This window comes from Trachymyrmex septentrionalis, unplaced genomic scaffold (assembly GCF_001594115.1).
Source record: "Trachymyrmex septentrionalis isolate Tsep2-gDNA-1 unplaced genomic scaffold, Tsep1.0 scaffold122, whole genome shotgun sequence".
Lineage (NCBI taxonomy): Eukaryota > Metazoa > Arthropoda > Insecta > Hymenoptera > Formicidae > Trachymyrmex > Trachymyrmex septentrionalis.
Window position 1 is genome coordinate 1 of NW_017304352.1, and position 24,032 is coordinate 24,032.

A 24,032-nucleotide genomic window follows, 5' to 3' on the forward strand; every position below is an offset into this window, starting at 1 on the left:
TATGAAAGAAAAGAGTCGCGTGAGTCCGCCGGACGTAACAATATATACATAAATTTAAAAAAGTGATAAAATACATACTGGCTGGCAGAAATACTGTTGTTGTTCCTTATTGAAGATTGGAGGCAGACTGGGACTTCTGTGTCTGACTTGTGAGGTCTCCACCTGGTCTCGACGATTAATTAAACTGCCACCGTTATAATCAAATTTGAGATTGTTATTGCCATTCCCAGAACTTTCCGTCGTTAGACTTTTTAGACTGATGGTGCTCCCGTAATGTCCGGCTGTACGGAAGGGTTGTACGGGAGATCTATCTTTTAATTCCCCTAAGGGCAATCTGGCTTCGTTCGAGTAAGTGCTACAACAGAGATTTTTTGTTTTAAGTCCATCGACAATTGAAAATTTTAATGCTTTTTATGTTAACAAAGTACATGATTTTTGAGAATTATTGTTTAATATGTTCATGGAAAGAATTTTTTCTTGAAATTTACCTTGAAAATCGTAATAATAATAGGACAATATGATATTTCAAAGAATTTTATGTGATTCTCTCTGGTATATTGATATTTTCACACTAAAATATAAAATGAGTTTAATTTATTTTTATTAAAAAACATAATAAATTTAAATGATTTTAAATTACGTTAAACAGTTTGTAATTCTTTATTATTTTATAATAAATAAAATGCCAAGTAGTGATAAATATATAAAATATCTTATATAAATTTTACATAAACTTTACAATACATTATGATATTTTCAACCTAACTTAGTTGTTTATGAAGATTTTACCATGCAGCATGGTAATTGATTATTATTATATCATTATCTTTAAAATTAAAACAACACTAAAGTCGCTCACTAGCAAATAGTACGTGTAACCGCCGTTAGATGAATGCAACATAATTCAGTTTCTTATATAAAAAATAACCCAATACATATATATAGGGTGTCCCAGAATAACCAACAATAAGCCAAATATTTCGTGTATTGGTAAAGCGGATTAAACTGAATCGAAAAGTCCTCTACTATATTTTGCAATTTTCGTAATAGTTAATAAGATATTAATTACTAAAAATCGCCGAATATATTGCTTTTTAATAATTTTTTACTCAAGTACTATCAATTTTACAAAAAAAAGAGACAAAAATTGCTTAAACACTAAAAACGACCGTGAATACATAAATACAACAGAGAACATCAATAAACGGTCAAAGTTAGATGTTCGAATAATACAATATAAATTCTTTGTTAAATTTAAGATATGTAATTTATGACATTTCGGACATTCCCATATTAAATCAATTTCAATATTATCAAGAAAATAACGCTACCAGTCGAAAGATCCGGTTTGAAATAGATATCCTAGATAGTCAAATCTTAAGATTCTGTAGATTCTGTACCTAATTTGGTACAAAACATATTTGACCATTTTAACTTTGACACAAAATATTTCGAGAATAATACATTTTTGGAAAAAATGACTAATGTCGTTTAATAGTTAAGGGGACCAAAATTTAGATCACAAGTGACACCGATCCTAATCCTAAATTAGATCATTAACATATGCGGGACTTCCATCCGGCATAATTTTCTTTTTTCTCGAATATAAAAAGGAGCCCTTTGCGAACGTGCAATCAGTCAAAGTTTGGCTAGTTAATCGACACTTTGCTGATTCCAGTTCATTAAGAGATCTTAGTCAATTCTTGTTGACTTGGTGCGGTTGACTCATTCGATCGAACTCTAGCGCGATGGTGTTCTTATATCTTTCCAAGGTCTCGTCCGGTTGAGTCCTGGTTCCGAACATCCACGAGATGTCCAGCTGAAACCGTTTTCAATCACTGAGGACCAACCCGGCAAAGTCTACTATCAAGATAATTGGCTCATTCTTATGCTCACTCTCAACAAGTAAGTCTAAGTCTCTAAGTCAACTCACTAAATCTAAGTTCCTTGTTCATTTGTTCTTATTTTTTCTTTTTTCTTTTTCCAAACAACAATCTCCGAATTTAAAATTATTTGCATTATGTGTTAGAGTTCCTTCGATATAATTAGCCATTTTGGATTACCCAATCGAAATTGATTTGACTCATAGCATTCTTGCTAATTTGAGTTATTCGATCGACATTGGCGGATAGATGCATCAGCATGATCTGCATGAATTATTAATATCACGTTATTATCTCCCCCTCCCTTCCTTTTGTTTAGTCGGTTATTTTATTCACGAAATAGGAAATTTTAATGAATCTTGTCCCTATTATAATATAAAAAAAAAAATCAAAAGTTTTCGCGAAATATCGCCGAAACCGCCGAGAATGCAAATAATAAGAGAAAACTCAGGCTGAGTCTAATGTTAACTAATTACGTAGAGTTATAAAGCGATTATTTTTCAAATTTTCCTTCTCCTCTTTATTATCCCGTCTCTCTTTACCACCAGCCCCCCTTTCCTCCGAATCCAAATGAGTTCCTCCTCTATCTCCTTATCTATACTACTCTTCTCCAGTACAACTTAACTCACCCCCATCGGTTCTAACCGAAGAAACATCCCTAGATTCACCTCACCTTACACCTCAACTCTCGACATCAGAACTTATTCGTCCTCCTTCTCCTACTTCCTTTTCCTTTTTAATCGAATCTTTTCTCGATGAAGCTTTTCTCCTCCCTTCTAAATATTATTATCATTGGGGGAATTCTAATTCTCTGCATGTATTATTCTCGCTTAATTTCCTCAGATTCCCATCCTTCCCAATAATGTCTACATGATCGATTCAGACTATGATCTGGATGAAATCCGATCCATAATTTCTAAGGTTGATTTTCTTATACCCTTCTTCCTGAGAAGAACTCCTTTTCTTCACCTCAATACTACGAAGTATCTCAGTTCACTTTTTCTTTAATTTTTATCCTCTTTCTACCACCATAATAATGGAAATAAAATTTCGAAAGATTAAATAAATAAACATCTGTCTTCATTCTCTTCCCCACCCTCACATACGAATATATATTTGCTAATTAATAATATATGTAGTATAGAATTATAAGTGTAATTACCTAATTATTTTTTAAAACATATTTTATATTTGTCAATTAAATATTGTAACGAGTAAATTTATCAAAAATTGAATGACAAAAAAAACCGTTGTTATAAAGTGTGCTCTGCACTTCTTTTGCTCAATAACAACGACCCACTTCTCGATCGTATTGTGACATGCAGTGAAAAATGGATTCTATACAATCGGCGGTGCTTAGCATAGTGGTTGGACCGCGACGAAGCTCCACAACACTTCCCAAATTCGAGCTGCATCAAAGATGCTGCAAAAACTGAAAGAATCAGTCTACGAAACTCTGCCTGACCCATCATATTCGCCAGATCTCTCGCCAACTGACTATCACTTTTTTAACCATCTCGACCATTTCCTGCAAGAGAAAGTCTTCAACAACCGCGGTGTTGTTGAAAATATTTTCCGAAAGTATATCAATCTATGTTTTTTAAACGAGTGTGAATGTGGTCACGATTTACATCCTTAATTTTATTATGTGTAACTCACCGCCGCACGTGCTCCTGCGAGCCTTTTATATTTTGACAATTTATCTGTGATATCTCGGAGGAGCCGCACAACTTTGCGATTACATACCTCCCCAGCCTGTCAGCCTGGGGAGGTATAACCATTATCATAATGCGCAGGCTGGGAGGCTTGCTCCCAGCCTTTAATTGTAATGCCCACGCGGGGAGGGGGGGGCCTTTGTCCCCCACAATAACTAATTTAAGTTTGCGCGCGGCCTAGCCGTATATTTTTGTAATACCCTAGAGGGGAAATATCCCTCTGGGGAAGTTTTTTGATAAATAAAGTGTTCCAGGAAGCAGAAGTCTGACCATCGTCATCGCCTAGACTCTTTGATTGGCTCAAGTTAATTTACATACACAATGGCGCAACCAATCAAAAAGTGTTTTTCATTTAGCGTCACAAGTTGACATAAGTATAGTTCTATTTTTCAATGGCATTCAGTAGAGTAACAAAGATATACTTCAACCAAAGCTGTGCTCAGATTCCCATTTGAATTCCACTCATTTTATCTTTGTTGCTCAGTGAATGCTAAACAAGGATGTAATACCTGGGAAGCACTTGGGACTTGGGTGGGAATCTGAATGCATCCTGTGTAGTGTGAACACGTGTACAATCTATTCAGCAAAATCGATAAATTAAATATTTAAAATAAATTAAAAAAGATTATCGACTTAGAGAAAAATCGAATTCACAAACATCCACTTAACATCACTTAATCCATTTTTCAAAAAAACAAAATACTCGATTATTGTTTTATCGATTATGTTTGCCTATCCCTAATGATTTGTATTAAAATATAATGTGTAAATTTTATGAAGCGTTTTGTAAATATTTTTTATGAAAGTAATTTATAATGTGCTTGATCATTTTTATTAATAGTTCATAAAAATTTTTTTGTATATTTCAAAAATTCCTATCTTTACGATAATATTTAATAGATTACCAAATTGTTCCACGTTTATAGTTAAATATGATAAAATTTATAGCGAATTTTAAGTAAAATATGATGAAGAACTCTCTTTGTAAATATATATACATATTTGAATAATCTATTTTATTGCGCTGTATAAAATGATTAAGATTTAATTAAAATTCTAATTTATAACGATAATATAATATTTTTAGTAATTATATTTACAGAATGTGAGTGCGGTTGTAAATATTTGACTTCAGAGTTCCCCAATTAACGTCCAGACGAGCCATTTCTTCTATAATTATAATTGATAAAAAATTGTAATAATTAAATACTATTATTTGTAATAATTTAATATTAAAATAAATAACTTAATAAGGACTCCAGAAATTCAAAAAATATTGAGAAACTATAAGGCAAATTAGAGTATGACGCGGTACTTGGTGCACAAAATCAGCATACAATTAATAAAAATTAAACATAAATAAATATATTTACATAAATATATTTAAGAGCAGAACAGCCACACGCAGGATGTTAGCAAAAGTCATATATCTAAAACATAATTGTTAAAAAATAATAGAAAAAAAAACCATAAACGTTTCGGTCAAGATATGGCCATTTTCAGTAAAATATGTGAATTTATTATAATTTAGTCAATGCAAAACAATGAAACGTGTTACAGTTAATGCTTATAGATCACATACAATTAAATATAAACAAAATTGAAGCCAATATCGATGGATTAATTCATCAAGTTAAGATACTACACAAAGTTAATCCTCATGTATTTGGTCTAGTTAACGATTGCCATGTTATCACAGAATTTCTAAGTTCTATTAAAAATTGTTATGATTAAGATTAAATTAGAATGAAATTAAATCAAAAAGTGCTGACATACTAGTGACTTTAGGCAAATATTGCGTTGTAAGAGATGTAATAACGAGGAGAGACAATTTTTACTTGATAAAATTTTAACATCTGTAATATGTGTCATTAGATGTGGATATATTTATATTTGTGAAGAGGATGGGAAGTAGACGGTAGGAGGATTATTTAGGGGGGAAGGGGGAAGTAATGGCCCAAAATCGGTAAATAAATATCGGCAATCGTTTGTGTTGTTTTATTTATTAATGCATATGATAGCAACAAAAATAAGTCTTCTGAGAGTGACATAAGATGATACTTCATAATTCCTTATTTCAATGACGTATCTGGAAAATTTAAAACCGTCTCCAACAAAATCAGTTTCAAAATTGCTTATAAACCGAACAACTGTTTAAATAGATTTAAAACGGGTAGATATAGAAAAGGATGAACATACGAATTTAATAATAGAATAAATTGCCTTGGTTGCAACGCTTCTTATGTAAGACAAACTAAAAGAAAGCTTAAGATTCGCTTAAAAGAATATAAAGCAGATATAAAAAAACCTATATATTTATATTCAGTTTTACGGCTTACAATTAGATTATGATCATAACTAGATTAACTGGATTAAGGAAGCGTTTTGATTCTCCATTCCGTCTTTTTTCAAAAAATCAATCTTCGAAATGATTTACATCAAGAAACAATTCGACATTAACAAACAAAGCAACACAGAACGATTGCCGGACATTTATTATTGATTTTGGGCCATCATTCTTCCTTAAACAATGCTTCTCCTATTCTCTACTCTCCGCCTTTTTCATAAATATAAATATGTTCACATCTAATGTGACACATACAGAAAATTCATACGTTAAAATTCTATCAACCAAAAATTGTCTCTCGTTATTCTTACAACGCAATATTTGCCTAAAGTCACTGGCATATCAGCACTTTTTGATTTAATTTTATTCTAATTTAATCTTAATCATAAGAATTTTTAATAGAAATTTTATGATAACATGATAATCGTTAATTAGACAAAATATATTAACTTTGCGTAGTATTTCAACTTGACGAATTAATCCATCGACATTAGTTTTAACTCTGTCTACGTACATTTAATTGTATGATCTGCGTACATTAACTACTTAATCATTTGTAATACTTCTTTGCTGAAAGGTTTATGTTTTTATTGTTTTTTAATAATTATGTTTTAAATATATGCTATTAGCTTCGCTAATAATATTTTGCGTGTGGTTATTCTGTTCTTTTATTTATTGTTCATAATTTAAGCTACGTTTTTCAATTTTAATAAATATATTTACTTGCTTTAAAAACTCGAACGTTTTGATTACATTTTAAGGCCATCCTCAGCGATACAAATAGTTTAAAAATTGAATTAAAAGATTTTTAAGCAAACGTTTGATGTCATCAGAAATGATTTTGGACGGAGTGTGTAATCTATCTACATTGTTTATTACTTCTCAAATCATATAATAAGAATATACATTATATGCACGAACTAATGGAATAATCAAAGAAAGAACATGTTACACAAACTTCTAAATATGTGTTCAACGGCTTGTTTTTGTGTAATTATGATTGGCGATTTATAAAATTTTAAATTAATAACACTGAGGATGACCTGATAAAGAGGTCGAAACATTTGTTACAATAACGTATATTGAAAATTGTTCATTGGCTCGTAGCCTTTCTTAAATACTTTCTTTATTTATATTTAATTTTTATTAACTATATGTTAAATTTGCGCACCAGTATCACGCTGTCTCTCATTTTCCCTAGTTTCCTAATATTTTTTAAATTTAATATATAATGAAATAATATGTATATTTCCCGTATAAATATTATTTTATTTTAGATAGTATTTAATCATCACAAATATCTAATTAATAATTCATAAATTATGCAGTAAATATAACAAGTTTTTAAATTATACGCACACACACACACGCGCGCGTGCACGCGTGCACACCTACATATACATCACTGACAAGGAAAAAAACATCTTTTTTAATCTGCCTCTTAGCTGAAAAGCTTCCATTTCAAGCCAAAAGAACACTCCTAAATTTTTATCAAGAAATATTAAGATTTAGAGAACGCTAGTGAACGATTTTTAAATCAAAGTTTCGATTTTCTTTAATACATATTTGATTTGATGCAAAAATGGCTTAATCTGAATTTTAAATGTGGTACTGTATGTTCTTTTGATCGCTGAACACGATGCAATAATTTATTCAGCTCTACGATATACAGCTCAATTAATGTGAAAAAATGACAAAATTTCGAATTCAATCGTCGATTTTAACAAGGTCTCAAGCGTTTAAATGGGTCTTTACTTCCCTCAAATTGTAGGTCTGTTCACCCAGAACAAGATCCAGTTGAAATTTTTCTGGGAGCCTTTCCTACAAAGCCTTCAAAAGTTGCACTTAACTGGATTAAAAACGTTTTTAAGGATAGAAAATTTTTTTTACAAGTTCTAAAGTATATTGCTTTGTGGTTTTGAGATATCCTCAAATCAAATGCCACAATTTGACAATAAAAAACTCTTTATTAGTATATGAAATAAATATATAATAAAAAAAATATACTACATAATATGTAGTTTACGAGCGTATTTTATTTATTAAATTATATAATATTTGATTAAGTTTAAACACAATGTAATAGGATCCAATGAATAAAATTCAAATAATCAAATTGTAAAACGGCAAAGCAGCCACTTGTTGTTCGTATATAATATTTATCTGTTTATAGTAGACTGATAATTATGCAGACATGCATACAGATGTTTCGTATCAGTAATTTACATATTTCTACTTTTGATGCAAATTTACATATTTCTACTTTGGAGCAAATAAATAAAAAATTCTACACAAGTCATATAAGAAGATCTTATAACAAGATCTTAGGAGTTGGGATGTTCAGACGTTTTGATACTTCATGTTGATATTACACTGACATATACTAACGTTCACCACAAGAGATTATGAATAAATTCATTTATGACAATTGAAGATGTTTGAAGTATAGGAATCTCGATATAATCTCGATCTTACGAAGAGTTTGAAATGTAAAATAGTTGTGTTAATTTTATTTTATTATATTGAAGAGGATCTGATGAAAAAGATGTCAAAACGTCTGTTTGCTTAATTGTTAATCTACTATATACATATAAATATTTAATTAAATTATTTTTTTTGTATTATGTACTTATTTCATTTTCTAATAAAGAATTGTTTATTGTCAAGGCATTTGATTTGAGGATGTCAAAACCACAACGTGATATATTTGAGAATTTGTAAAAAAATTTTTTTTATCCTTAAAAATATTTTATAATCCAGTTAAATGCAATTTTTAAAGCCCTGTAGGAGATCCCACGAAAATTTTAACTAGATCTTGTTCTGAACAGATCTACAAGAGAAGCATAACGACTCATTTGAACGCTTGGAACCTCGCTAAAATTAACTTTGAACTCGAAATATGGTCATTTTTTTACATTAATCGGTTTATATTTCTTATGGCGTATATCATAGAGCTAAATAAATTATTGCATCATTCAATGATTAAAAAAACATACAGTACCATGTTTAAAATCCGGAATAAGCTATTTTGACAAATCAAACATGTATTGTATTAAGGAAAATCGAAACTTTGATTTAAAAATCGATCATTAGCGACCTCTAAATCTTAATATTTTTTGATAAAAGTTTAGGAGTGTTTTTTTGGTATGGAAATGTTTTAGCTAAGAGGCCGATTAAAAAGAACATTTGTTTTCCTTGTCTAATATATATATATTATATATATGAGCGAAGTACAAAACAATAATAGAAATAAGCGAAAAAGCGAAGGTTTTAATTCGGTCAAAGTGAAATTTACGCAAAAATATCATTATGAGCATCAAGATTTACTTTAAAAAATTTTTAATTCTTCATTTATTTGTGTTTATTTATTTACATATTGATAAATTTTCTATTTATTATTATTAAAGAAATAATTCTATACATACATTATTTGTTCATGTATCGATATTTTCATTTATTTTATATTTAAAAAATTAAAATAAATGTTATATTGTTTAAAAAAAATTAAAATATAATTTAATATACAACAATATTAATATTAATATTTTGAGACTGAAATTTTAAAAAATCTATCTAAAATTCTATCTATCGACCTACAAAATACAGAATTTAAATACTCTGTTTGTCATCAATTTCTTAGCAATTGTAAGTAATTGGTTATTAGTTTACTTACCCCTTTCTTTCGCCCACTGAAGTTTTTTTTGTTCTACCAGCGATGTCCTTCCAATCATCCTCGTATACGATTTTTACGGAAAGACGTAGTGAATAAATGCAGCAACACCAACAGACGATAGAAAAAGGCGAAAGAGGATCCTAAACTAAGTTCTTTAAACTAAAACCAAAATTATTGATATCCTCGACTGCCTACCTATTCGGGAATCAGCAACGGTCACAGGAAATTTCCATTGGTAGCAATACTTCGAAACATACACACACAAAACTCCCCGTGTCATTTATTCAACAAATCATGTAAATTTCTATAAATTTGTTCGCACACTTCCGCAATTCGAATCTTTATCGTGAGACTTTAATACAAATCATATTGTGACGTCTTGAAGTACATCTTTGACCTAGTTTACATCGTACATTTGATATACGTACTAATTAGTAACTTTCTACTAAACTATTTTAATTTCATTGATGTATTGAAAGAATGATGTACTAAATTGATACAATGTGCATTCAAAATGATTAATTAAATACTCATATCATGTATATGTTTACACGTATCACTGAAATTAAGCTAATTCAGAAAGTTACTAATGAGTAACTGTGCCTGATGTAAACTAAGTCTTTATACTTGAAGGAGTGAATATCGAAACTACTCATAAAAAAGGTGTATCATGCAAAATCTGAAGTTTTAACGTCAATTTATTAAATTTATCAGAATTATAATTCTGTCATAAAAAATTTTATTATTAAATATCTAAAAAATCTACTATAATTTAACTGATATTTTAGAAAATGATTTCTTATTTTACCCCTTATGATTTTTTAAAATAAAATTCTATTGATATCGAATAAAATCGAGGTAGGCTACTTCATTTAACATTTTTGCACACCTCTCGGCCGGTCAAAAATCGTCTTGATGATGAGCCGCGATTCAGTTTCTACTATCAACCGATTTCCTTCCATGCGGAACATTCCATTGTCACGAAGATTTTTGAATGGAATCTCGAGAGCGTTCTTCTCTCTTTTCAATAGTTAAAAGACAATCCGAAATTCCTCCGACGATGAAATCTTGTCCTCCGGAACATAGCCGTTCTTCGGCTCGCAAAGTTTTGCGGCCTTTCACCGCGTCAATATTTGTGCTACTGCGGGGATCGCGCGTGATAGCGGGTATCGAAGAAGTCCAAGAGACGGGGGTGCGAATTCGATCGCGGGTTTCCATAGGAACTGTCACGCGCAAGTCGCACTTCCTAGCATCGTGTTCTCAGGGTCGATAATATTGATCGTATCGCGATAAGGGATAATGACCTCCACTTTCGCGGTCAGAGATCATATTTTTGCGCCGGCCTCCCCCGTCATTGAAGCGTGAGGACTTCTTCCGCGGAAGACAAATAAATTGAAAAGAAAAGTACCAAAAAAGTGGATTAAAGAATTGTTTATTGGATTTTAAAGAAGGAAAATACTGTAATGACTCAAAATATAAAAGGTATTTTTGGAAATTTTTTACAAAGGAAATAAGCAATAAATGTTTTTAAAACTTGAAAGGTATATTATTAGGCATATTTTTAATTAGAATAAAGTTTTTTAATTTTGTATAAAATCAATATTTCTATTATATAAGGACCACTAATAGACGCGAAAAAACAGTCGCTTTGTGGTTAATAGTGATTCGGTCAAGTAATTCATATGAAATGAACAAGTCAAGATTATTTATAAACTATGTCAATTGACGTAGGGAAAAATAAATATATCCCAAATAATGACAAAATGACAGGTTATTGAAAAAAATTTTGAAATTTCGCGTAAAAACGAGGCCTTTTATTGTTAATAAAAAATAAAGGAAACGTTTAATTAAAAAAATCCTATTGGATAATAGCCATAAGTATATAGTGTATAAATATTCTTAACTTTTTTATTTCAGATGAACTGCATGACCGCATCATTGTCAATTACGCAACTGCTTTTTCGCAGCATCTATTAGCAGTCTTTATGAAGCAGAAATATTCTATTCGTAGTCACACTTCAAAAAAGCCACACGATGTTTACCCTGGATTAAAATGACCCGAACCATTTCTGAAATGTTATCAAATCAATAGTATTGGTTTCATTGGCTGAAAAAAATTACAGTTTATAATTTCATTCTTTAAGAAAAATGGAACAATGACTCGTCGTAAAAAATATAATTTTAACACTAAAAAAAAGTAATAAACGTGTTAGCTTCGGAAAAATGAGTATTTTTACTTAATTATAACTTTTTAAATTTATAATATTTTCAAATGTAGTTTAGCCTAGTTCTCTTAAGATGATTTAAAAAAAAATAGTAGGTTACACGAGTTTCAAAAAAGGTATTTATTCGTATAATAAATCAAACTAATCAAGACTCCTTATAAATCAAAGAATGAAGTAGAGAATATGAAAAACTAATTTATCAAAAACCTTAAGATTATAATTAATTAGCGAAAATAAGGACGCTTACCTTGATCACAAATCACAAACTATATCGCAAACATTACTATAAATTATTCAAAAAGCGGTTCTCGATATTTTGACCAGTCAGTATCAGACACAATGAATCACTTTTAGTTTTACCTAGTATTATTGAAGCTTATAAATGAAAAATTTTACATTGAAACGTTAATCAATTCCATGAAAATGAAAGTTGGAAAGTAATAAAAAATCACGCCAGAATGACTTGTTACTGTGTACGAACTGACTTGTAATTTCCTTGTTCGACTATGCTGTCTACATACCATTGTCTCAACAATTGCTTACCCGAGTTCAGCGGATACAGAATTCATGTTTTTTTTATTTTTTTAACGTATGTAAGTATGATTATATCTCCCCTTGTTTTCTGCGGTCCGGTTGACTCAAGAGATGTATCAGCGTTTTCCTTACTGCCACAAAATTTTACAACATACTACCCTCTTCTATCCGCTTTTCCCCTTTATTTTCTTCGTTCCGCTCTGCCACTATTTAATTCGTATCAACGCTTTAAGCTCAACCGCGTTTAATTTATCTATATTATTTTATTTTACTTTAATTGTTCTCCGTATCTTCTACATAAATACTGTTATCTTTATCGTCTCTGTTTTTTTTCTATAATTTTACGCGTACTATCTTATTTATGTCTTCTTGTACAATATTTATATATAAGAGAAAAAAGAAGAAAAATGAATGAAAATTAGGAAATAATGGAAATATCGAAATAGAGAATATGAAAAACTAATTTATCAAAAACCTTAAGATTACAATTAATTATGATCACAAACTATATCGCAAACATTACTGTGAATTATTCAAAAACCAGTTCTCGATATTTTGGCCAATCAATAGTGATCACTTTTAGTTTTAGTTAGTATTATTGAAGCTTACAAATGAAAAATTTATGATTAAGGTGAGCGTCCTTATTTTCGGGATAATTAATTATAATCTTAAGGTTTTTGATAAATTAGTTTTTCATATTCTTTATTTCAATATTTCCATTATTTTCTTTTTTTCGTTCATTTTTGTTTTTTCTTTCTCTTTTACTCTTTTTGGGTTTAATTCTGGTATTTAAATTCTCGAGGTAAGGAAGTTTACCGTGATAGGATAATTTTTTATTCACAGTTTATTTATGTTAGAAGTTTCACACTTCATAGATATAATGTATTATTTGCGCGACGTCTTCTGCGCTTGACTCCTGTCCGTATCCTTTCCAGTTCTTTGGAAATTAGCATTAATTAGAAAAACATTTGGGATACTAGGAGTTTTTGTGAAGTTGATAGGATGTGACGAAATGGATATAAAAGGCGGAGACGTAAGAAGGCTGCGCGACATTTCACTACGATGTGTTTACTAAAAGATCAGGAGCAGTCAAAATGGATTCCGAGTATCTTAATAGAGGGAGAGAGAGGGATTTGTGAGGTAGTCGAGGAGAATATTAAACGAAGAGAGATAGGATAGTAAGGAAAGTGATCTCTCTCCCTCCCTCCCTCTCCCTCCCTCCCTCTCCCTCCCTCTCTCTTCCTCTCCCTCCCCCTCTCCCTCTCCCACTCTCTCTCTCTTTCCCTCCCCCCCTCTCTCTCAATAAGACTCATCTAAATTTCGGTTTCGTTTTCGATCGAAATTAAATGACAACCAAATATTCGTTTTCAGTTTCGACCGGAGGTGATTTCGGTCGAACTCTATACACAAGTTCCATATATAAAATTAATGTACATATAGTTAAATAAACTATTTTGTAGTTGTTGCAACTAAAGCTAAACAGTAGTTTTTTATAATAAGTTTTCATAACCATTCAGCTTACCTATGTGACATTGGCACCTCATTTTTCAACAATGAAATTTTCGTCAGTTTCGAATGCATCCCGAAGAGTTCCTGCCCAAAATGAAAAATAGTTCCGGCGAATTGACACAAAAAATTGAAAATTAAAAATTTGGGGTGCCAACTTCAACAAAACGCAGAACAAAAACTCACAATATCTTCTAAACCATTAGTTCTAGCACTTTAAATGATAATAACTTTTGATAGAATTCTTGAAGTCTTGCTATCCAGAACTGTCAACAGAACTGCCGTAACGTTCAAAAATTTATGCGAAAAGTGATAAAAATGCAATATTGTAAACAGTAAAGGACCAAGGATAAAACATTGGGTGACACTGGAAGGAATATTGCAAAGGGAAGAGAATGCAGGAGAAGGATTATAAAGAAGGACATGTTGGAAGCGATTAGTAAGAAAGGAACATAAGAATAATAAAGCGGGTAAGGAAATATGCCAGAGGAAAGAAGCTTTAAGAGAAGCAATTTGTGATCAACTGTATCAAACGCCTTCAAAAAGCAAGAACAATAAGCAAGGTTAATAATCCTGAATCGAATCCGCGTAACACAGTATCAGATAAGTGAAGTAGCTCAGTAGTAATACTATGAGAACAGCAAAAGCCAGACTGACAATCAGGAATCGAATTGTACTTTCTGAAAAAGTCATTCAATTAATTGAAACAAATACGCTCAAGCAATTTAGAGAAAAAAGGAGAGATAGAAATTGATCGAAAAGAGGAGGAGGAAGAGGGGTTACTATTTTTAGGAATTGGAATTATAGATTGCTTCCAAGCAGAGCAAAAAGTGTTGGAGGATAGAGTATAGTTAAGAATGTGAAAGAGAGGATTGAGACATTGTGGAAGACAGAGTAGGAGCATACGATCAGATATGTCGAAAGGACCGGCAGAGGTGAGTTTTATGTTCTTCAGGATATTAAAAAGATAGATGGCTGTGATAGGAGTAAAAGAAAAAGGATCAGGAGTGAGGAGATTAGATGGAAAAGAGATTTGAGAGAGTGAGATAGAATCGGGGAAAAAGCTAGGAAGAGAGTCGATGAAATAATTGTTGAGGAGAGATGGACCGAGAAGATGATTTGAGATAGATGAAGAGAACGAGGAGATTGTACTGAGAAGAAAGAGGTTATGCCAAAATTGACGAGGAGAGTTAGTGGAAAGAGGTAAGGACAGGAAAGCCTTTTTTCGCGACGTAATAGCTGTAATAACGGCATTTTAAAGCTCAGCATAACGAATCCGGTACTAGAACAAACCTAAACTTACTTAAAGCTCGAGATTTTAAATCAATCAATTTTTTCATCGCGGCATTAATCCACGGAACAGAAGGTCTAGCAAAGCTAGATCTGTGAGAAATCGGAGCAAGGCGATCGAACACGGAGAGTACTGAAAATTCAAAGTAGGAGACCATCGCATTGATGCAAGTAAGATCGAAAAGAGGCAACCAGATTTAGAAGAGTTCAGCCTCGATTAAATCAGATGAAATCGATCTGATATCACGATATAAAAACGTCCGCGATCGACGCGATAATTTCCCTAAGCGCAGAGCTGCATAAACAGCACAATGGTTACTGATGTTAAAAGTATCGCACCAGACTCGACGACGTCAATGCCAGATGAGACGAGAATAAGATCGAGAAGCGACTTGGAAGTAGACTTTATGCGGGTCAGAGAGTCGACAACTTATCTGAGTGAAAGAAGCTACATCAAAGAAGATAATTGCATCCGACCGCTATCGTTTTGCGAAAGCATATTAATATTAAAGTCGCTCTTGCAAACGGTGATATTGGCACGACACGCAATCTCAGACAGGCAAGACTCGACGTGACTAAGATCTATGAACGGCGAGTGGGGAGGGCGATGAACGCATATAACAGTTATTTTTCTGTGATTAATAAGTATATTAACGCCAATCAGCTCTACGAGAGAATCGACCGGAGCAGCAACAAAGATCAGCTTGTGGAAAGAGAAAGAATCACTAATAAAAATTTTTTTATTAGTATGTATTTATTTCAAAGATAAAAAATGATTTTTTAGGTGTAACCAAAATGTTAAAACTTGAAATATGAAGCGCCTACCAGTCTGAGTGTTAAGATGTGTTGAACTACAATATACTATATATATTCATTTTAAAATGAATTAATTTTCAGAAATAATAATTGCGGTGCTGTAAAAAATGTTAAATTCTCGGGTAAAAGGTTATTTATTATTGATTTAAGTTATTATTAATGTAAAAATTATTATTAAGTTATTATTATTAATACTGAAGATAAATATAAGTAAAAAACGTAAAATATTGGGAGTGTGCATTAATTTTAAAGGATTTTCAAGAGATTGCGTAACTAGTTCTATCGCATCGGGCCATATTATTGTTACCTTCATATTCAAAGCACCATTATGTGGCTTTAATTTTCAGTGTATGTGTCATTTTGCCGAAGTGTAAACAACGTTGTTTTTTTTAGCATTAAATATGTCGAATTTTGTGCCAACAAAATGCAATTTGTGGGAACTTTACTTTTTTGCTTCCATTTTAAGAAAAGTGCTACTGAAAGTCAACAAATGCTGTCGGAAGCTTATATGATTATACTCCATCGATTTCAATATGTGAGTACTGGTTTCGACGCTATAAAAAAGGTGATTTTGACACGGAAGACGAGAAACGTCCAGCCGAAAAAAAATTTGAAGATGAGGAAGTGAAAGCTTTACTCGATCAAGACCCGCAAATGCAAGAAGAACTTGCAGAATCATTAAATATTGATCAACGATTTCCAGACGTTTAAAGGGCATTGGAATGGTTCAAAAGCAAAAAAATTGGGTGCCGTACAAATTGAAACCGAGGGACGTCGAAAGGCGCAAAATGATCTGTGAATTGTTGCTTTAAAGACATAGAAAAAAAAGTTTTTTTGCATTGTATTGTGACGGGTGATAAAAAATGGATACGCTAGGATAATCCGAAGCGCAAAAAATCATGGTGCAGGCCAGGCGAACCATCAACATCGACGGCAAAGCTGAATATTCATGGCGCCAAGCTCATGCTCTGTATTTGGTGGGATCAGCTGGGTGTAGTGTATTATGAGCTGCTCCAACCCAACGAAACCATCACTGGGGAATGCTGCCAACAACAATTGATGCAATTGAGCCGAACATTGAAGCAAAAACGGTCAGATTACGCGAAAAGACACGACAAAGATGATTTTCCAGCATGACAACGTTCGGTCATATGTTGCGAAACCGGTCAAGGAAACGTTTAAAAACGCTTAACTGGGATGTCCTATTACACCCGTCGTATTCTCCAGATATTGCTCCTTCCGATCACTACTTATTTCGATTGATGACTCATGACCTGTTTGAGCAGCGCTTCCATTCTTATGAAGATATCAAAAAATGGGTCGTGGATAGTTTTAAAAGATGTGTCTTTCGACGTGGAATCCACCTATTACCAGAAAGATAGGAAAAAATAGTGGCTAGCGATGGACAATATTTTGAATAATCAATTGGTAATAATTTTTTCACAATAAAGTGGTATTTTTACCAAAAAATTCCATAAAATTAATGCACACTTCCAATACAAAAAATACATAGAAAACATTATTCTTCGCCACAGCAATCTTAGTACACAACTAGAGTCTGCTCTCTAAATTTAAATCAGTGGATAATCACTGCCAAATCTGCCACTGTTAATTAATGAATGAAATATGGTATCTCTAACCTATAGCAAACTTTGCTACAGTGTATAAGTGTAGCGCATTCAACGTATATGGTATATTGTAAAATTACAATGTACAAAAACGTGCAAATATCGATGTTTTAATTACATAATACTCACACTTATTTTTTTTTATAGTTGAATTTCACTGATTATCCAGTGCCAAATGTGTTAATATATGACAAATATGATATAGTAATAATTCAATACCAAGTTTGTCACTTTCAGAAAATTATCCTCTGATTTAGATTTAGAGAGGGTGTTTATGACACATGGATTGTAGACACGACGGACATTCTTTTCTCATCGTTTTTTTATCCTTACTTGAAGGGCACAATCCACAATTTGCGTATTTTTGCAACATGCAAAAATGTACTATAAATAATAAATTCTTTAACGAAAACGACGCGTTGGTCACACTTGCTGATATTTTGACTCGAGAAAAAAAGAGCTTTTTGCGCAAATGGCTGTTAGACACATACTAAAGATTCGGTTAGAAATGCTAAGCACTTTTATCGAAACTTCAATCTTCCCGTCGATGGCAGATATGCGTCCTTTCGATGCCATGAAGGTTTTGAAATCCAGTGTAAAAGATGATGCTCGGATCATTTTGACTTAGAACTACGAAGGGACACATGAGGTCTATATAAAATAAAAAAAAATTTTTTTTAATTTAAAAATTACCCAATAATATACCCTATAAGTTTTGAAAAGATCCATTGCTTCCTGATTGGAAATGTTTTTTAGGCGATCCAAATTTCTATATTGGGTAGGAATGTCGTCAGTATCGGAAATTTAGCCGGGTGCTAGATAGAGAATGCTTTCCAATTGCACATCTTCGCACTAAACGTACACAGGAATATACAAAGTGTAGTTGTGAATGACTCAATTCAAACAGCAGTTTCGGATAGAATAAAGTTAATTTTTCAATACATGCCCGTATCTTGATATTTTATAATCCGTGGTGGTGCATTTCCATGTGTGTATAATAAAGAGCCTCACAGGGAGAGAATGACAAATTGCATCACGTGAATGCCCACGTCCAATCAGGACGGGGATCACGTGACCGGTTTCTTCATTCTCCTCCAATCACCTCTTCCATGCAGCTTTGATACTCATACCCAATCAGAAGAGACGGATCACGTGATGCAGTTTGTCACTCTCTTCCTGTAAGGAAGTCTTCTAGTCTATAATAGTGTATTTCAACGAGAAAACCAAATAATAAAAAAACTAGTATAGCACTCTGTAAATTTTTACATAAATTAGTTTATTGTTTAAACAATAAAAACTAATTTATGTATAAACTACTTTATAATAGTTAACTGCAAAATATCGTTTTGTTAAATGTACGTGATAGTGCAAATTTTGAAGAAGAAAAATCACCTCTGTAAATTGTTGTGTGACTGCTAAAAAAATGAAGAAATTAAGTTTTTCACAGGCTTTTAGTAAACAAATGGCTTTTTGCAAAAACTAATGAACATTTCAAGCTCGTTCAGGACTAGATTTATTCGACATTATGAACTATTTTTGCTACTTGTTTATGAAGGAGAGGTGTACTAAATAATGCATATGAAAAATTGTAATAATTAAATATCTGGTAAACTGTTGCGTTTTAACATGATTTATATTATTCTGAATTAATGGGAGGGGTACACTATTACTACAATTTATTAAAACTTATATTCTTTAGAGTGCTCCTGCCCCTTATTGATACCTAAGGTCGCCGAGCGGCCGAGATTGCTGAGAAAGCATTTTCGGTCTCTTGAAACAAGCGACTAGTGTGAGAAGGAATACTCGCTGCATCGTTCACTCTCGGTGCGCCGCAGGCGAGCACATGTACAATGAGGAGCAAAAATGAGCTTGTACTTCGGTGTAATACATACATACGTTGGTGTAGATAAGCGCGCCGCCAACGTATGATGTATTACACCGAAATACAAGTCACTTTTTGTTCCTCATTGTACATGGGCTTGTACTTGTTGTATGTTATAGCGCCGCACCACGATAAATGGCCGAACTTATAGGCATGGAAAAGTGATGTTTTAACGACGAAATTTGTGTTGCATGCCATTTCGTTATTATTTGCTTAATTGTAAAAATGTGACTTGTCTTGTATTTATCAAAGTCGTAATTATCGACGAAAACTAAAGTCATCTTGGAATTTTATATATAAAAGCGTATTTTTTACTCGTTTTAACAGCTGATCGTATGTTTCTGGCCGAATATAGGCTCACTTTATATGTCTTTTATGACTATTTACTGACTGTGTCATGAGAGGAAAGGACAGTTTTCGTCGATTTTTACAAGCGATGTTTTAAAGCGATCTCCATTAGATTTATTCAAATTGTCTTTACTTACAAATGGCATGCAACATAAATTAAAGTGTCATTCTTCACTTCGGACGTCACGATTCCAACATGGCCGCCGCGACTGCTCAGGAGCCTTAATGCATGTAATCTAAAAATATTTTTAAAAAGATTAATTAAAAAGATTTAACTAAAAAGAAAAAAAGTATTTTATATTTTATATTCTTTAACGTTATGTACATATATAAGTATAACTGATACCTAATAATTATAAGATTTTATTGTAAAATCTACCTATTATTATTTTGTTATTTGGTCCACAGATTTAATAATATTAAAAATAGCACAATTTATACAATGTCATAATAATAAAAAATAGAAGATAAAATAATCATATCGATTGCTATTGATTAGTCGTTCAGCTCTGCTGAACCAGTTTAAGTTTAAATATCTTTAACGACAATATTAATGACATATGTTTAACTCCACTATATTGAGAATACAAGTATTTGAGTTCAGCGCGTTTCTGTACTCGAGTGTACAGACCAATACTTTTATGCGTGATTGTACTGTACTCGACTCAAGCGCGGCTCGGAAAACTTCGACTCTCATCGTAATTAACCGATATCCGTTTAAGTGATCTCTCTCTCGCAGTCTCTGCTTGAATTCCGAAATGAGAGGACAGCACGCTCGCGAATTATAAAATTTACTTTTCAATAAATTACGTTCATTTATAAGTTTCTACTTAATTACTGGCTCAACCCATCCAACCACGCTCTGCTAACAAGAAGTCTTATCAGGTTATGGGCCCAGTTAACGGTCAACTAAACTGCGTGAGTGTTGAGCGAATCTTCGGCGAGTATCACGTGGCGCAAAACGGAAGTTGGCCATTGTTCAAGTGCTGAAAGTTAACGTGTCGGAAGCGTGCAAGTTGAAAAACTCAAATCCGCGATGTCAGTCGGCATCTCCGTAAAAAGCATAAAGCCATTCGACGGTACGAATTTCCAGGGCTGGAAAGCTCAAGTAAATGCGTTATTCGTAATGAACGACGTTCTTGATGTCGTTGATGGCACAAGAGCAGAGCCTGCCGAGGGAGAAGGACAAGCGGCCGAGGTGAAGAGAAACGTGAAAGACGATGCAACGGCGAGATTTATAATCCTGTCGAATCTCGACGAGACTCAACAAGTGTGTGTGCTCTCGTGTACTTCCGCAAAAGAAATGTGGGACAAACTATGTTTGATTCATGAACAAAAGACAGTGACAAACAAGCTGGGTCTGCTGCAGAAATTTCATGCTTATCGGATGAGCGAATCGGACACGGCGACTCAGCACGTAGCCAGGGTGACAAACATGGCGTGTCAACTTAAGGACATCGGAGAGAACGTATCGGACGCCACAATTATAGCGAAAATTCTCTCAAGCTTGACTACAAAGTTCAGTACATTGCAGGTCGCCTGGGACAGTGTGGACCCAGAACGACAGACTCTCGATAATCTACAAGAAAGGCTGATCAGAGAGGATACCAGGCTCAACGGTGACGAAGAGAAGTCGGAAGCACTGACCGCGACAGCCAAAAATCGAAGCACCAAAGAAACAAAAGGTGCTAAGAACAAAAAACCCGAAAATAAAAAGGAAACGAAGGAAGTGCAGTGCTACAAATGTCAAGAGATGGGACATATCGCGAGACAATGTCGAAACAAGCGGAAGCTACGAGATGACGGCAACAAACCTCGTGACTGCGCATTTGTAGTCGAATCAGGTAAAAGTTCGGACAAATCGATCTTGAAAAGCGCGGGAAACGCAAGTAAGCTCTGGACACAAAGTCACATAATGACGGCCGATCCAAGCGATGTCTGGCTGATCGACAGCGGTGCATCGAGGCACCTAACTTACCGACGCGACTGGTTGACTGACTACAAAACAGATGGTACTGGCGCAACGATATCACTCGGTGATAATCAAATCTGCAATGTCGCCGGCGAAGGCACGGTGCGAATCAAAAGGCTCATCGACGGTGTTTGGCAAGACGCACGAATTGAAAAAGTGTTACACGTGCCGAAATTGCGCAAAAATTTATTCTCGGTCGGAATGTGCACAAAGAAAGGATTCGGCGTGCAATTCAAAAATAATTACGCCGAAGTTGTGCGTGATGGCAAGGTGCTCGCGATAGGTGCAAAGCAAGGCAACGACGTGTATCGCATGATCTTCAAGGTCACGAAACAAGGGAGCGTCGAAGAAGCGAACATAGCTACAACAAACTTAACCGTGTGGCATGAACGACTAGGACACGTCGGAAAGCGCGCGATTCGCGAATTAGCGAAAAAAGGACTTGTAAGTGGAGTATCGTTTACGGACAAAAATGACGTTTTCTGTGAACCGTGTCAAATGGGGAAATTGCACAGACTGCCATTCAATAAGAAAGTGGAGCGAAACACGAAAATTAAACCCGGAGAAAAAATTCACTCTGATGTCTGCGGGCCGATGTCAACGAACTCTGTGGGTGGATCAAGATACTTTCTAACCTTCAAGGACGAAGCGACCGGATACCGACACGTATACTTTATGAAGAAGAAATCCGAGGTTCACCTGAAATTCAAAATTTTTGAAAAAATGATAGAGAACAAATTCGGTCGAAAAATAAAAACGCTTCGTTCGGATAATGGTCGGGAATTCCTTAACAAAGAAATGAACGAATATCTCGAGAAATGTGGAATCCATCAGGAGAAAACGGCACCGTACAATCCGGAGCAAAACGGGAGAGCCGAACGCGACAATCGGACGATAGTCGAAAGTGCGCGAACGATGTTAATCGCGAAGAGTCTACCACTGACTCTATGGGCAGAAGCGGTAAATTGTGCAGTATACGTTCTTAATCGAACCGTGTGGACGACTGGTACAGTAACACCGTACGAAGCGTGGACTGGGAAAGTCCCAAATCTGAAGCATCTTCGAATCTTCGGCTCAGACGCGTACGTGCACACTCCCAAACAGTTTACGCAGAAATTCGATGCTCGAGCGAGTAAACAGATCTTCGTTGGTTACACGGAAGAATCGACGAATTACCGAGTATACAATCCGAAAACGAAAAGGGTCAGTGTAGCTCGCAATGTCATATTTAATGAGAAAGTCGGCAAACCTCTGGCGGAAACGAATCCAATGGAGGAAGAAAATGAAATAATACTTCCACTACCAAAAGCCGAGAACGAAGAAGAGAACGGGGGCATCGGCCAAGAACAAGCAGAAGTGGAAAACGAACAAGAGGCCTGCGAACAAGAGGATACGTCGGACCTGGAAAATCAAAGAGCTCTAAGAAATCGCTCGACAATTCAAGTACCGAGTAGGTACCGGCATGATGCATATGTGGCCGAGTACATCGTACCACAAACATATGAAGAAGCGAAGAATAGCACCGAAGCCGCGCAGTGGGCGAGTGCTATTCAAGACGAACTTCAAGCTCACGAAGAAAGTAGCACTTGGAAACTCGAAAAAAGGACGCCGGAAATGAAGCTAATCGACTCGAAATGGGTTTTTCGGGTGAAAAAAGATGCCGACGGGAAGCTGCATCGATTCAAGGCACGGTTGTGTGCGAGAGGCTTCATGCAAAGAAGGGGGATCGACTTCAACGAAACATTCTCTCCAGTTGTAAGGTACGATTCGTTGAGAATACTGCTAGCAATAATCACCTCGAAAAATCTTGAAGTAATGCAGTTTGACGTCCAAACCGCATTCTTGTACGGAAAATTGGAAGAGACAATCTTCATGCAAATTCCGGAAGGATTGAAGATAGAAGAAGATCCAAGAAATGTCGTGTGCAAGCTCCAAAGGTCCCTCTACGGTCTAAAGCAGGCTCCAAGGTGTTGGAACCTGAGGTTCACAAGTTTTCTGAGTGAGTTCAATCTAAAAGAGTGCGATGCGGATAAGTGCGTGTTTACCGGGAAATACAAAAACGACGAAGTGTATCTGGCGCTGTTCGTCGATGATGGGCTAGTAGCCTCAAAAAACGTAGAGACGCTTAAGAAAATAATTCAACGACTGAGCGAAACGTTTAAAATAACGGTCGAGGATTCAAATGTTTTCGTCGGGTTGCAAATCGAACGCGA

At 34.1% G+C, this 24,032-nt stretch overlaps 1 protein-coding gene across 1 annotated transcript; it reads right to left on the reverse strand.

Moving 5' to 3' along the window:
* Positions 1-78: 78 nt before the first annotated feature.
* Positions 79-9,859, reverse strand: LOC108755136 (the record flags this gene model as incomplete). The annotated part of the gene is made up of 4 exons (XM_018497974.1): positions 9,814-9,859; positions 9,619-9,677; positions 4,699-4,768; positions 79-355 (listed from the first exon to the last, which is right to left on the reverse strand). Coding segments are annotated over exons 2-4 (405 nt in total), but the record flags the coding sequence as incomplete, so codon positions are not given.
* Positions 9,860-24,032: the final 14,173 nt, after the last annotated feature.